Here is a 14265-nt window from a genome sequence, read left to right as displayed (position 1 = left end):
CGGGGCAGGCGGAAGTGGCGACGCTGGCGTCCCAGGAGCTCCCTGCCGGCGGCAGTGACGGCCCCGGCGCTGACGGCGGCGGCCCGGGGGGCGGCGTGGACGCCCGCGGCGCCGGCTGGGGCATCACCGCGGGCCTTGACCCCGAAATGGCGCTGCTGGCCGAGCACTTGCTGAAGCCGCTGCCCGCGGACAAGCAGATCGAGACCGGGCCCTTCCTGGAGGCGGTGTCCCACCTGCCGCCCTTCTTCGGTAAGTCGGGGTGACGGCGAGGGGGGGCTCGAGGAACGGGGCGGATGGCCTGCAGCCCCGATCCCCGGACACCCCCAGACACCCCCGAGGCCCGTTTCTACTCCGCAGACCCCCCCTTCCTTCCGAGCATCCCCAAATTCTCCCCGCTCCGAGCGTGCCCCCTTCCCCATCTCTTCCCTCCACGCCCTCCATCTCCCTCCCGCTCCTTCGGATAGATAACTCCAGCCATGCGCTGCTCCCTCCTGCACCCCAATCACCCCTGTCCCCCCCCCCGCAAAGTCCCTTCCTCTTGCATCACCGCCTGGGGACCCCGGGTCCTCCGCCTCCCCCCAAACTTCCTGCCTCTCCCCCAAAGGCCAGCATCCCTCACCCCACCTTCTTTAAAGACGAGTAAACCATCCCTTGCTTGACCCATCCAGTCTCTCTCTCAGGGACCCAGAGTCTCTCCTTCAATCCTGCTGCATATTCCGGATCAAAGACACCCCCTCTCCCCACAAAAGTGCACCTCTCCGGAGGAGGCAGGCAGGGAAGGGGATTTTGGCGACAAGTTGCAAAACGCCAGGGGAAGTTACTGAAAACTATTTCCTCCATTTAGGCTGAGATTCTGCGTGAGGATCCGAGGGGCTGCTTTATGGGGTGACTGTCAGATATTGGCATCTTGGCACCTTGTGCTTCGAAAGAGAAAAACCCTTGCTGGGCGCTGGTGGCTCACTCCTTAGGCTTAGCTACTCAGGAGACTTGAGATCTGAGGGTCACAGTTGGAAGGCAGCTGGGGCAGGAAAGTGCCTGAAACGCTTATCTCTAGTGAACCACCAAAAAGCCAGAAGTGGAGCTGTAGCGCAAGTGGTACCATGCCAGCCTTGAGTGAAAAAGCTAAGGGACAGCACCGGGTGGTGAGTTCAAGCCCCAGGACCAGCACAGACATACACACGCAGAAAACACGCCCCCCTCCCTGCTTATATGTCAAAGGAGGTCATCTGACCTCTGGGAAGGTGATTCCTAAGCCCAAGACAGCTCTTCCTCCCCCGCTTCCCTCCCAGTCCAGCTCAGTCCAGGTCCTCCATGGAAAATGGGAAGGGAAGCCAATGACATCTGCCCTTTGCCTTTCGGTCCATAAAGAGTGCAACCTGAGCCTTGCTTTCTTCTCTGGGGAACTCTCCCAGAGCCCCGCCCTGCTGTTGTACTCAGCCATATTGCAGAAAGACCTCAGTCCCCGGGACAGAGTCCAGCCAAAACCCACAAAGGGGCAGACTTGGACTGAAGAGATCTGCTACCCAGCCAGTCATTCCCAGAGCTGGTTGGGAGCAGTTGTTCCCACAGAAGTGTGCAGTTCTGCCTAGCTCTAGCCTAGATTTATTTCCTCCTCCACCTCTGAGCCTCAGGGTCCCCATCTGTGAAATGGGGATGCTGATCCCCGTGATGTGTGTGGCTGTGAGGGGACGGCTTTACGGCTTTATAGCTGTAAGTCCTGGATCCAGTTTTGCTTCCTTCTCACAGTAGATGATTAACCAGTGCTGAACGGGCTGAGTGACTTGCCTGGTCTGGATGAGTCTCCAGCCCAGGCAGCCACCTGACCGAAAGTGGGTCTCAACCTTTCACATCTATCACTGTGCTCTCAGTAGCCTGGCACATAGTAGGTGCTCAGTCAATACTGTGTCTACAGCCCTTGCTTATTATCAGTATTTCAAGCTTGAGATAATACTGCTTCTGGTTGTAGTGGTTTTAGCACCGAGGTTGATTCTTTTCTTGTTTTGTTGTTTCCTCTTTGGTGGTATGAACTGTGGCAGGCATAGCCACCTTGCTCGGGACCCGGATTTACATTCTGTTTAAACCACTGACTCTCAACTGAGGGTAGTTTGGTCCCTTAGGTGACGTCTAGCAATGTCAGGGGACATTGTTTTTTTCTTGGCCATAACTCAAGGGGTACAATCGAGGTTCCTCCTAAATGTCCTACAATGCACAGGGCAGCCCCCACCCATCACCACCACAGAGACTGCTCAGCCTCAGCGCCAGCAGTGAGTCTGAGCTGGGAGATGCAGGTTGGGCCCTGTGGCTCTTCTTCCTGGGGCACACTCCAGGTGCAGTGGTCTGGCTGGTTGGGCAGGAAAGGGGGAGGTGGTGGCTGGAGCCAGCACAGAGGAGCACCTCTGCCCTCCCTCCCCTGGTCTCAAAAGACCCTTGTCTCTGCTGCCATGCTGTGCTGTGGGCTGTCACAGCTCTGGACAGAAGCTCCATTCACACAGAAGCCACCAGTGGGCTTGGACCACAAAGGACTGAACAGCCGGTGGCCCTGTCTCTGCCCACCAGAGCCATTCACTGCTCACTGAAGAGGATGCTTCTTAACATAAACTAGATAAAAAGAAAAAGGAAAGTGCTAATCCGTGGTGAGCTGTGCTCTTCCGCAGAAAACTTTCTCTGGAGGGTTTGCCGCTGGGGTTTGGGGAAAGTTCTTCCCTGCTGGCAGGGAAGGATTCTAGTCTCTATCTGGGAAGCAGCTGCTCACCAACATGACCCGGGCAGTGTGTGTGGCTTGGGGGTCATTTGTGGGGGGATGGGAGGCTGCTGCCAGGTATGTCATAAGATGTTGTGCATTCCTGATTGCTACCCTCCAAGATGTTACCCCAGAATTATCTCCAGGGAAGCAAAGTCAGCTCTGATTCATATTCTCTCTCTCTCTCTTTCTGTCTCCCTCCCTTCTCCCCCCACCCCAATGTGGCTGAAATCTGTGTCTTTAAAAAATTTAATTCTGCAAGGAAGGTTTAGTCATGGAAGGAAAATTATGCAAAACTAACTGATGCCAGCCATTTATTGAACACTTACTGTGTGCTTAGTACTGCATGTGCATCCACTTAGTCCTACCATCAACTGTGTGTGTGTACACATGTGTGTGTACACGTGTGTGTATGTGTACACGTGTATACCAGTACTGGGGCTTGAACTTAAGGCTTGGGTACCGTCCCCTTATTTTTTTCACTCAAGACTGGTGCTCTACCACTTGAACCACATCTCCACTTCCAGCTTTTTGGTGATAATTGGAGATAAAAGTGTCATGGACTATCCTTCCGTGTGCTGGCTTTGAAGATTGATCCTCATCTCAACCTCCTGAGTAAATAAGGATTACAGACGAGAGTCACTGGTATCCGTCATTCCCATAATCTCTTTTATTTATTTATTTATTTTTTTTGTCAGTTGTAGGGCTTGAACTCTGGGCCTGAGCACTGTCCCTGAGCTCTTCAGCTCAAGGCTAGATACCACTTTGAGCCATAGCACCACTTCCAGTTTTTGGTGGCTCATTGGAGATAAGAGTCTCACAGACTTTCCTGCCCGGGCTGGCTTTGAACTATGATCCTCAGATCTCAGCCTCCAAGTAGCTAGGATTACAGGTATGAGCCACAGTACCCAGCTGGACCATGTTTATTTAACTGATCCACTACTGTTAGACACTCAAATTGCTGCCTGTTTTGGTTGTTTTGTTTTGTTTTTGTGCACAATTTCTGTGCACAATTCTTCGGAACTTTATTTGTTTTAGAAGTGCAGTTATTGGGCTCAAGGGTGTGCAGTCTTTTTATCGGCTAGAACAAGCCCCGATTCTTAAACCTTTGTAGGGTGCGGTTTGTAACCTAGTTGGTTGGGCTTGGTGAATGCTGGTTCTTTGTGCTGTAGTGGGTGTGGGTCGCAAGTCAGCCTCCTGCTTGTCCGGTTTGGAACATCTCTGCTGGGCTTTGCCTGTCCTCTATCTCTAGCCTGAATCTCTCTCCAGTTGTGCAGGTTCTGCCACATCCGCTTCAAGGCCAACCCTTTCTCCCTCTGCTTTCTCTCCCTTGACCCAGTAATTGGATCGCACCCTACTGATCAGTTTGCAAGATTGGCTTTGGTGAGGCCTTGCTTTCTCTCCCTCCACCCCTCCCCTCCTCGTCCCCCTCCTCCGCCCCCCACCCCCACCCCTTAGATGAGTTTTGCAGCCCTTCTAAAGCACTGACAACTGGCAGGCAGAGAAGGAGTCAATGAGATGTCATTGAGAATGGTTGCTTTCCACCTTGAAATCAGGGAACCTGGGGGAGAGCTGCCATGGTTACCTTGCATTTTCCTGTCAGTCTGTGTTTGAGGTGCAGGGGGAAGACACCACTGTGACTCCATCTTCCTCTGGTATCCATGACCAGAACACCTGGGACAGATGAGTGGGAAGAAACACAGGCATTTGTATCAAGCTGAGCCAGCCCGACCAGCCCAAGCTTGAGTCCTGTGGGGAGCTGGGGATGCTGTGTGTCCATGCATAAGTCCTTGCCCTCTCTGAGCCTGCAGTCCCAATTGTGAATGGAAGAAGCACAGCCTCCCGGGAGGATCCGTGGAGGTGATCTAGGGTGGTGTGGGTGCTTAGTGCCTGGAGTCACCCCCTCTTTGCCCAGGCAGGAGAGAGCTCTAAAAGGGGCATCTTGTTGTCACACAGCCTTTGGGACATGGGTCTGCCAAAAGGAAGCCACCTCTGAGTCTGGATGACACACTGCCAGGGCTCAGGGCCAGCTGCTGGCTGCTTCCAGCAGAATCGCACCAGAGCTGTCGTTTGTAGCATCTGAGGGCCAGCGTGGATGGGACCCCGGTGCCTGCTGGCGCCCGTCCCCTGCTGACGGCAATTAGATCCTTTAGTGTTCAGGGAAGTCCTGGTGTGAGGTCAGGCCTAGGCTCTGACTTCTCTTGCTGGAGAGCACCAGAGGGAAGGCAGGGGTGAAGTCGCAGCCCGGCACTGACGGCTTCAGAGAGGTGAAGAGATTTGTTTAAGCCATCCTCTGGGCTCTGAAGCAGGTGCAGCCCTGTATGGGTGTGGGGGCGATCAGAGGGTCAGCTCTGGCCCTCTGGGGTGGCTGAGTTTGGAGATGGGGGAGTAGGGAAGGGACCGGAAGTTGCCTGGCAAAAAAATGTGCTTATTTCAGTGAGCTTAGGGTGGAAATGAAAGGTCTAAGGGCTTGGGTTTCATTGTTGCAGCTGAATGCTACTTCCTTTTGTTACATTCCCACAGTGCTTCTTAGATCAAAGCCAGTCTCCCCCCCTCCCCCCCTTCCCCCCACTCCATAGTGTTAAGTGTATCTTGAGTCTCACTGGCTCCTACCAAACCTCTGCAGCTCATGATTCCACAGTGATCCTGCTTGCCCCAGGTCCTAACTTAACTTCACTACTCTGAGATGGTGTGTGTGTATGTGTGTGTGTGTGTTGCACGCACACGCACATGTGTACACACCTTGAATTCAGGGCCAGGGCACTGTCCCTTAGCTTTCTCTACTCAAGGCCAGTGCTTTACTACTTGAACCGCAGCTCCACTTCCAGCTTTTGGGTGGTGAATTAGAGATGAACAGTTTTCATGGACTTGCCTGCTCAGATTGACTGTGAACAGTGATCCTCAGATCTCAGCCTCCTGAGTAGCTAAGATTACAGACTGGAGCCACTGGCATCTAGAGTTCCAAAGCTCTTCTATTCCTTCTTTCCCTTCCTTTCTTTCTCCTTTGGCTTCTTCTTCTTCCTCTTTTTCCTTCTGCTCTTCCTCACCCCCTCCACATCGGCTTTGCTTTCTTGGTCATCTTCTGGTTTTCTTCTCTAAAGACCCGCTTTGCCTATTGGGAAAGATAGCGATGATGGTGATGATATCATATATAATAATTAGCATACAAATAATAACAGCTTCTGTTCAAATAAGCACTTCACCTGGGTGTCCTTAATTGCCCTCATCTATTTGCTTACACATCTCACCTAAACATCACTGTAAGCCCTGAGGCCAAGTCATTAGCAGCCTCACTTCACAAACAAAGGAGCTGCAGTGCAGAGAAGTTAACTAAGTTCTCCCAGGCCACACAGCAGGTGAAGAGGACTGGTGTCCCTGTGGCCCTCTCCATTCCAGCCTGGATTTTGCCAAAGGTGGTAACTGTCGTCAGTGGTTGGCAGGTCGAGGGGGTCACTTTTTAAGACAATAATTTGAATTATTTGGTAAGCATTGGTGCCTATTTTTAGGCAGTAAGAACCTCAGTGCTCTTCAAAACAGGCCCGATTGCCACCCGACCTGTGACAGCACCAACCCCCAGATGGATAAATGATTTATTTCCCCCTGGCTGGAATTTGAGAACTTCCATTGTGATCCTTGTAACCTAGGACCTGTAAAGTTAATCTGCCCTGGGTGCCTAATTACTGAACTTCATCATCCACCTAGGAAAACAATGGCATCAGCAGTGGTGACAGACATGCTGTCACTCCTTTTTGGAAATTTTTTTTTGGGTTGGGCTAGTTAGATCTGTTCTTGTCCTGACTCACGCAGGCTGAAACTGAAGCTGTACGTCTCACAAGGCAAATATATGTCAGGTGTCTTCTGCTGGTTGTTTGAGCTGGGCCCACCTCCAACTCATAATCCCCCTGTCCAGACTTCCCCAGTGCTGGGATTACAGGCCTGTGCCACCACACCCGGTTTAGCATTTTGTTCCTGAATGAAGATTCTTCCTGAGATGAAAAGGGAGGGTGGACTAGGGCAGGGTGAGTCTGTACCTGTTACTCAACAGTGCAGACATCACCTGAAAGATGAAGGCCTTGTGGGGGGCAGCCAGAATGGAAATTTCCAGATGTGTGCTGTGTTCTTTTCTTCTTTCAATACTGAGGGTGGCACCCAGGACCTCAAGAATGCTAGCAGGTTCTACCTGCCACTGGGCTGCGGCTAGCTGGGCTGTGGGCTTGCTGAGCATGATGGGTAACTCTCCAACGCTGAGGAGGCTGTGGAAAGAGGAAATGAGCTAGGCTCCAGCCTCGTAGGCCTATAATCCTAACTGAGGAGGCTGAGATTTGAGGGATATGGTTTGAAGCCAGCCCAGGCAGGAGAGTCCAGGAGATTCTTATCTCCAGTTAATCAATGGGGAAAAAGCTTAAAGTGGAGGTGTGGTGGCTCAAGTGGTAGAGGAGGGGGAAAAGGTAAGGGACAGCATCCAGACCCTAGTATGGCACACACTAAAAGAGAGAGGAAAGAGGAAACGAGTCTTGTGCAGGCACACATGGTGGTTGCTGGGGAATTCTGCTTTCTGGGCAGAGTCACCCTTCTGAGCGGTGGCAGAGGTCCAGGCAGGAGGCGCTGCATGGCTCCTGTCCAGCTGGAGTTGTCCAAGAGGACATGCGCAAATGCCTTGCTTGGTGCTGGAATGCCTTTTACTTAGCAAGTCATAGTGACAGAGTCAGAGCACTGTGGCCAGGGCAGGAAGAAGTAGCCATCAAAGTACATTGTGTGTGTGTGTGTGTGTGTACAAAGACAAGGTGTGATGGTGCCCTGTGTGTGTGTGTGTGTGTGTGTGTGTGTGTACAAAGACAAGGTGTGATGGTGCCCACCCGTAATCCCAGTCCTTGGAAGGTAGAGCTAGGAAGATCATAGTCTGAGACCAGCTAAAGAACTGAGGGGGTGGGAAAGTGGGCTGGGAAGGTGGCTCAGTGGTAGAATGCTTGCCTTGCATGCATGAGGCCCTGGGTTCGATTCCTCAGCACCACATAAGCAAAAAGAAAAAAGCCAGAAGTGGTGCTGTGGCTCAAGTGGTAGAGCACTAGTCTTGAGCTGAAGAGCTGAGGGACAGCGCTCAGGCCCAGAGTTCAGGCCTCATGACCAACAACAAACAAACAAAGAAGAACGGAGGGGAAAGGAAAGCACTATTATGGTTTGAAGTGGTAGAACAAAGTAGTGAGTGCAAGCCCACATGCTGCCCAAACCCTAAGAAACCTGAAGACAAGCCATGTCCAGCCTAGGGGGAAAGCTGGAGGGGGCCTGGGCATCTCTGAGTCAGCCTGAAACAATTCATACGTCTGTTTGTATGTATGCCTGGGTATACATATGAGGTACAGGGCGTCACGCCAACTAGGGAATACTCCATCACCGTGCCACTCCCCTATCCTAATAATTTACTCTTTTTGGGGGGGTTGGGGGGGGTTGTGAGGCTGTCTCTGAGTTCTTTTGCTCAAAATTAGCGCTCTACCACTTGAGCCACAGTGCCACATCTGGTTTTCTGGTGGTTCACTGAAGATAAATCTCATGGACTTTCCTGCACAGGCTGGCTTTGAACCGTGATCCTCAGATCTCCGTCTCCTGAGTGGCTAGGATTATAGGCTATAATTTGTGTTGACGATGTGGACCCTTTTTAGAAAGTTACAATAAGTATAAACACAGGGACATTTGTGTTACATTGTGATGAATTCATAAAATCAACTGATAGATGGAGATATTTCCATGTTTAAATTTTATTTTTTTTTCTTATGGAGATTAAGTATCTTTTCATCTGTGAATTGCTCAATGTTCTATAGAGCTTTTTTTTTTTTTTTTTGGGTCCAGTTGTGGGGCCTGAACTCAGCCTGGGCGCTGTCCCTCAGCTCTTCAGCTCAAGGCTAGTGCTCTACCACTTGAGCCACAGCGCCACTTCCAGCTTTTTTCTTTTTATGTGGTGCTGAGGAATCGAACCCAGGGCCTCATGCATGCAAGGCAAGTGCTCTACCACTGAGTCACCTTCCCAGCCCTATAGAGCTATTTTTCTTATTGATTTGTAAGCACTCTACATATTAAGGATAATCTTTATTACATTTGTTACACAAAGTCTATTTCTTTCTTTCTTTTTTTTTTTTTGGGTCCAGTCGTGGGGCCTGAACTCTGGGCCTGGGCGCTGTCCCTCAGCTCTTCAGCTCAAGGCTAGCGCTCTACCACTTGAGCCACAGTGCCACTTCTGGCTTTTTTTCTTTTTGCTTATGTGGTGCTGAGGAATCAAACCCAGGGCCTCAGGCATGCAAGGCAAGTGCTTTACCACTGAGCCACCTTCCCAGCACAAAGTCTATTTCTTGTCCCACTTGGTTACTGGGCTTTTGTAGTGGGATTTTCTCCCTGCCCCATACAGAAAGACTCTGGATTTATTTATTTGCCTGTCCTAGGGCTTGAATTCAAGGCCTGAGCACTGTCTTTGAGCTTTTGCTCAAGGCTAGCACTCTACCACTTGAACCACAGTGCCACTTCCAGCCTTTTCTGAGGAATCAAAACCAGGGATTCATGCATGCTAGGTAGGCAAGCACTCTACCGCTAAGCCACGTTCCCAGCCCAAGACTGTGGATTTTATAATCAATTTTCTCTCTTCCACTATGTCTTCTAGGATGAATAACATCCTTAGCAAAAAGCTTCTGCTAAGCAGAGAGGGTCATTGACCAGTTCTGGGTAGCTAGAGCCATACTGCACATAAACTGTGTGCACAAGTGCAGTCTAGCCCTATGAAATAAGATGGTGGGATCTTATCTGATTTTTATCTCTTTAATAACAGCTTCCTTTCTCCCTGGAGGTTAGATGATGAACTAGAGAAACACTCTGATGCCTGCCCTCCCTCCCTCCCTGGCTTCCTCCTTTCCTCTCCTCCTTCTCCCTCCAGGTAGACAGGTCTGTCCAGATGTATAAAAGAGTCTGTTTGCTGTCAGTTAGCAAAACAAATCTGGAAAACTGGTAAAACTGGAAAGGTAGTTTTGGGGCTGGGTTCTGTGGGAAAGGAAAGGGGGGCATAAGCTGCTTGAGACTCTGCCCAGCACCCAGAACTCAGCACTCAGCACTCAGCACAAGCAAGCCCAAGTGGGAGCTGTTAGCAAGGCCACCACCACGTGCTTGCCCTGGGGTTCTCCATCAGAGGTCTCTCGTTTTTTTTCCTTGGGGTCACGTGAACAGGTGGAAATGTTCTAGAAAGGGAGATGTGGGACCCGCCTTGGCTCTCTGGTTGTGTTTGGGCTCCTGGCACTTGTGTGGCTCTGGCTAAGTCTGGTGACTTCTGAGTCCTGGGTTCTCATGCCGGACACACAGAAGGCCTTGGCGGCTGACAGCTGTGCAGACCGCATACATGTGGAGCGCTTCTGGGCTGTAGACATGAGGGACTCACGCCTGCAGGAGCAAATCACTTAGCTTAGATTCGAACCCGGCACCTGCTGGTCTAGAGCACTAGGCTCTTCCCCACGCTCACAGTCTGCCTTCAGCTGCCTCAGTGCACACTGAAACCCCATTCCTGCCAGCCGCACCTCTGGTCGTTGTCACCCTCTCTCCGCTTTGCCAGAAGCATCCTGCAGCCCTCACCCTGTCCGGGGCAGTGGCACAGAAGCTCTGGCCCCTATGGGGCCTCCGTATAGTACACAATGACCACTGCTGTGGGGCCCAGCGCCTGCCGACCAGGGTGGCCTCATGACCCTCAGAGCGCCCTGTCAGGAGAACCCAAACAAAACATCTTTCTCCTGGCTCCTGGGCGGAGCCACACAGAACTACATCCAGCCCGTTCCAGAGCCAAGGAAGCCAGGAATCTTTTTCTGCATCTCTGAAAAGCACAGGGAGTGACCAGAAGCCTTGGAGGAAAGCTAATAAACCTGGCTGTCCGTGCCCAGCCACTGAGCCTGGGGTTCCCATGTCCGCTTTGGAGGCTGGGGGTGAAGATCAGCCCAGAGAGGCTGATGGAGCATTTGCTCTGCGCACTATCCCTTTCCTCCTTCCCTAGGATTCCCTTTTTACAGGCAGGGAAACTGAGGCCCAGGCCCCTTTGCCTGGTTGGATGGAATGGAACCTGCAGGGGTGGCACTCTGAGAGAACATTCTCGATCGCTGCCCAGGGGTGCTGCGTGGGGCGCCGGCGCAGCGGGCAGCCAAGGCCACCTGGTCCCTGTGTGGCTCTTAGAGGACAGCCCCTGGGCATTCCACACTAGGCTGGAGCAGTGGGTGAACTTGGAGGAAAGTAAAGAGAAGTAGGCCAGCTACTCAGGAGGCTGAGATCGGAGGATCACAATTCAGTGACAGCCTGTGCAGAAGAGGCTGTGAAACTCTTACCTCCAGTTACCCAGCAGAAAGCTGGACTCCAGCTGTGGCTCACATGGTAGAGTACCAGCCTCAAGTTACAAAGCCAAGCACAAATGCCAGACGCTGAGTTCAAGCCCCAGTAGTGTCACAAAGGAGGAGGAGGAGGAAGAGGAAGAGTAGCTTTATGAGCAGGGATTTCATGAAAATTGTGATAATTTCAGATATCCAGGAAAGGAGAAAGAACGACAGCAAATATTTGCCACCTCCCACTTAATCCCTCCATGGTCATTTTGCTGGCCTGCCCACCCTCCATCTGCCCACTAAGCCAAGGTTAATCTTTGTACTTGCTGTACTGAGGGGCAGGACCTAGGTGCTGTCCCTTAGTTTTTTTTACTCACAGCTAGCCCTCTACCACTTGAGCCACAGCTCTACGTCTGGCTTTTTGCTGATTAGTTGGCGATCAGTGTCTCCCAGACTTTCCAGCCTGGGCTGGCTTTGCACGCTGCTGGCTTGGCAGGGTACAGCAGCAGCCCAGCCCCCACAAGGGGCCTTAAGGAGAGTCAGCTGAGCATTGGGTTCATTCACCCTTGCCATCCCAGCCCTCAGGAGGCCGAGGCAGGAGGGCCCTGCGCTCAGACCAGCCCAGGCTGTCACGGAGGGTCGGGGGTACAGGTCAAGGGTGATTGGCCGTTGGCAGAGGTTCTGGGGGTATTTGCCAGATCCTAGGAAAAACAGGAAGTCATAAGGTTCACTATCACCAGCACTCACTGCTAAGCGGCTCTGATGTGTTGCGTTCAGAGCCTTAGGCCCAGCAAGCATGCGCTCTGCCACTGAGATGTGCTCACAACCTCGGAACACTACTTCCCTGCCCCTCCCCTCCTCTGCCCTTCCCTTTCCTTCTCCTCCCCATCCTCCTTCTCTCTCCTTCCCTCTCCTTCCCCTTTTCTTTTGCTAGTTCTGGGGCTTGAACTCCAGGCCTAGGCACTGTCCCTGAGCTTTTTGCACTCAAAGCTAGCACTTTGAGCCACAGCTCCATTTCTGGCTTTTTGGTAGCTAACTGAAGATAAGTGTCTCACAGACTTAATTGCCGGGGCTGACTTTGAATGACAATTCCCAGCTAGGATTGAAGGTGTGGACCACTGGCTCTCTCAGCCTTCCGAGTAGCTAGGATTGAAGGTGTGGACCACTGGCTCCTGGCTAGCCTATTTTTTCTTTGAAACGGAGTCTCACTGTGCAGCCCAGGCTGGCCTCAAACGCTCCATCCTTCTGCCTCAGCCTCCCCGGTGTTGGGATCACAGGCGTGCACACCCAGCTGCTGCACTATTTCTAATTCCTGTGACAGCCCTCCGCCCCATCTCACACAGGAGGAAGCAGGTCCAGGGAGGTGACCCGAACCTTCTTCCCGTTACACTGTGGGTGCTCACTTAAAGCATCTAATGCTGCATCCTCCATGTACGTCTTCACAGCTGCAGGTAGAATGTTCCAGATGGCTGGCCAGGTGTGCTGGGTCCTTGGCTGGAATCAGGCCTGCAGAAGGTCCTCCGCCAGCTCCCACACCCACCTGTGGCCAGCTGGCACAGAGGCCTTGCCTGGCCCACTGGCGGCCGCGGCTCCCTCCTGTGGGTGTGGTTTGGTACCCTTTGACAGCCCGCAGTGGGGACCTGGCCCCCACTTCTGTGGGCTCAACAGAGGACAGGGAGGGGGACAGGAACAGCCCAGCCCCAGTGTGTTTGCTCCCTCGGCGCCCAGCCCTCTACCAGGAGCTTTGGCTGCCTTGCTGTCCCTGTCCCGGGAAAGCCCGCCAGGAGGAAGAGGACAGGTAGGCACTGGGTGTGGAGGCCAGCGTCCCATGTCATCAGCTGAAGGTGTCACCTCTTAGGCCACATTCCCTGACATGGGGCCTGGCACAGTGTTCGGCGTCACACCCCTGTGAGGGCCGGAAAGCGGAACAAATAACCCTAAGCCCACCCTGCCAGTGTGGACGGAGCTAGGAGTCTAGCCCAGGTCCATGTGGGGACAGCGCTCACACCGAGAGTGGAGACTATCACCTCAGGGAGATGTTCCGCTTGCATCTAAGGCTCTGACAAGGTCTGCTCTTGGAGCTCAGTACCTCCCAGGCTCCCACAGCTCTGCCCGGCCCCCTAAACTCACCAAGTGAGCCACTCCCAGGTCCTCCTCAGCCCTTGGTGACATCTGCATCATATCTGAATGTCAGCCTTGTTGGGAATTGAAATCTCTTCTTCTTCTCTCCCTAGATTGCCTGGGCTCCCCGGTGTTCATGCCCATCAAGGCGGACATCAGCGGCAACATCACGGTGAGCACTTGGCCCATGGAATGTAGCCCAGCCCTCCACGGCAGGGATCAGAGGCCCCCTGCCCCGCCCCCGCCTCAGGAAGGGGGAGGAGACAAAGGGGGCGTGGCTTGATCCTTGGGGGCCGGGAGGGGGTCCTGGGGGGGGGGTCTCCAGGACAGCATGAGTGAGCTGTCTGGGCCCAGCCTGGCTGGGAACCTCTGCTCCACCTGCACACCCAAGTCCATGGTGGCTGTTGAAGTGCGAACACCGGGGTAGTTGTCATTAGGAGAAATCTTGTCCCTGGCCGTGGTCTCTTGGGAACCAGAAGATCCAGCATACAGAGCAGCTGTCTGCAAAGCACCCTTTCCAATGCTGAGACCTACCCCCCCACCCCCCCCACCCCCATGCTCTGTTTTCAGAAAATCAAAGCCGTGTATGACACCGACCCAGCCAAGTTCCGGACCCTGCAGAACATTCTGGAGGTGGAGAAGGAGATGTATGGAGCAGAATGGCCCAAAGTGGGGGCCACACTGGCGCTGCTGTGGCTGAAAAGGTAACGAGGGGCCACTAGGGCAGTGAGGGCTCACGGGAGACTTTGGGGGCACCGTCCCCCTGGGGGGAGAGGAGGGGGACGTGGCTCCTAGACGCTTCTGGCCCGAGGACCAAGCCCTTTCTCAGTGCCACCCAGAGGCCGACCCTGAGTGCTCAGGGCTCTGATCCGAGCCTGGGGTCAGAACTCAAGGTGAGGAGTGGGTATTGGTGTCCAACTGAGCCCAGACTGGAGCTCACCCGCAGAGCCAGAGCTGAGTGGCTCACGGGGACCCCGGGTTCTGAGGGTGAAGGGCACTCAAGGTAAGAGCCCCACTGGGAGAGCAAGGCTGGGGTTGTGCCAGGCCTGCAGGCCTTCGGGAGGAACCCCAGGG

The 14265-nt window shown here is 53.3% G+C and overlaps 1 protein-coding gene across 1 annotated transcript in view; it reads left to right on the top strand.

Annotated features, from left to right (window-relative positions):
- The window catches only part of LOC138829832 (glycolipid transfer protein), a 19282-nt gene continuing 5017 nt past the window's right edge, over window positions 1-14265 (top strand). The window contains exons 1-3 of the mRNA XM_070026374.1: window positions 1-249; window positions 13305-13363; window positions 13762-13895. Coding sequence (XP_069882475.1) covers window positions 147-249; window positions 13305-13363; window positions 13762-13895 — 296 coding nt within the window. The 5' untranslated portion in view covers window positions 1-146. The remainder of the gene's footprint in view (window positions 250-13304; window positions 13364-13761; window positions 13896-14265) is intronic.

This window comes from Dipodomys merriami, unplaced genomic scaffold, assembly GCF_024711535.1.
Source record: "Dipodomys merriami isolate MVZ:Mamm:240054 unplaced genomic scaffold, mDipMer1.0.p SCAF_177, whole genome shotgun sequence".
Taxonomy (NCBI): domain Eukaryota; kingdom Metazoa; phylum Chordata; class Mammalia; order Rodentia; family Heteromyidae; genus Dipodomys; species Dipodomys merriami.
The sequence above is the reverse complement of the archived record's forward strand: the minus strand, read 5'-3'. Positions and strand labels throughout refer to the sequence as shown.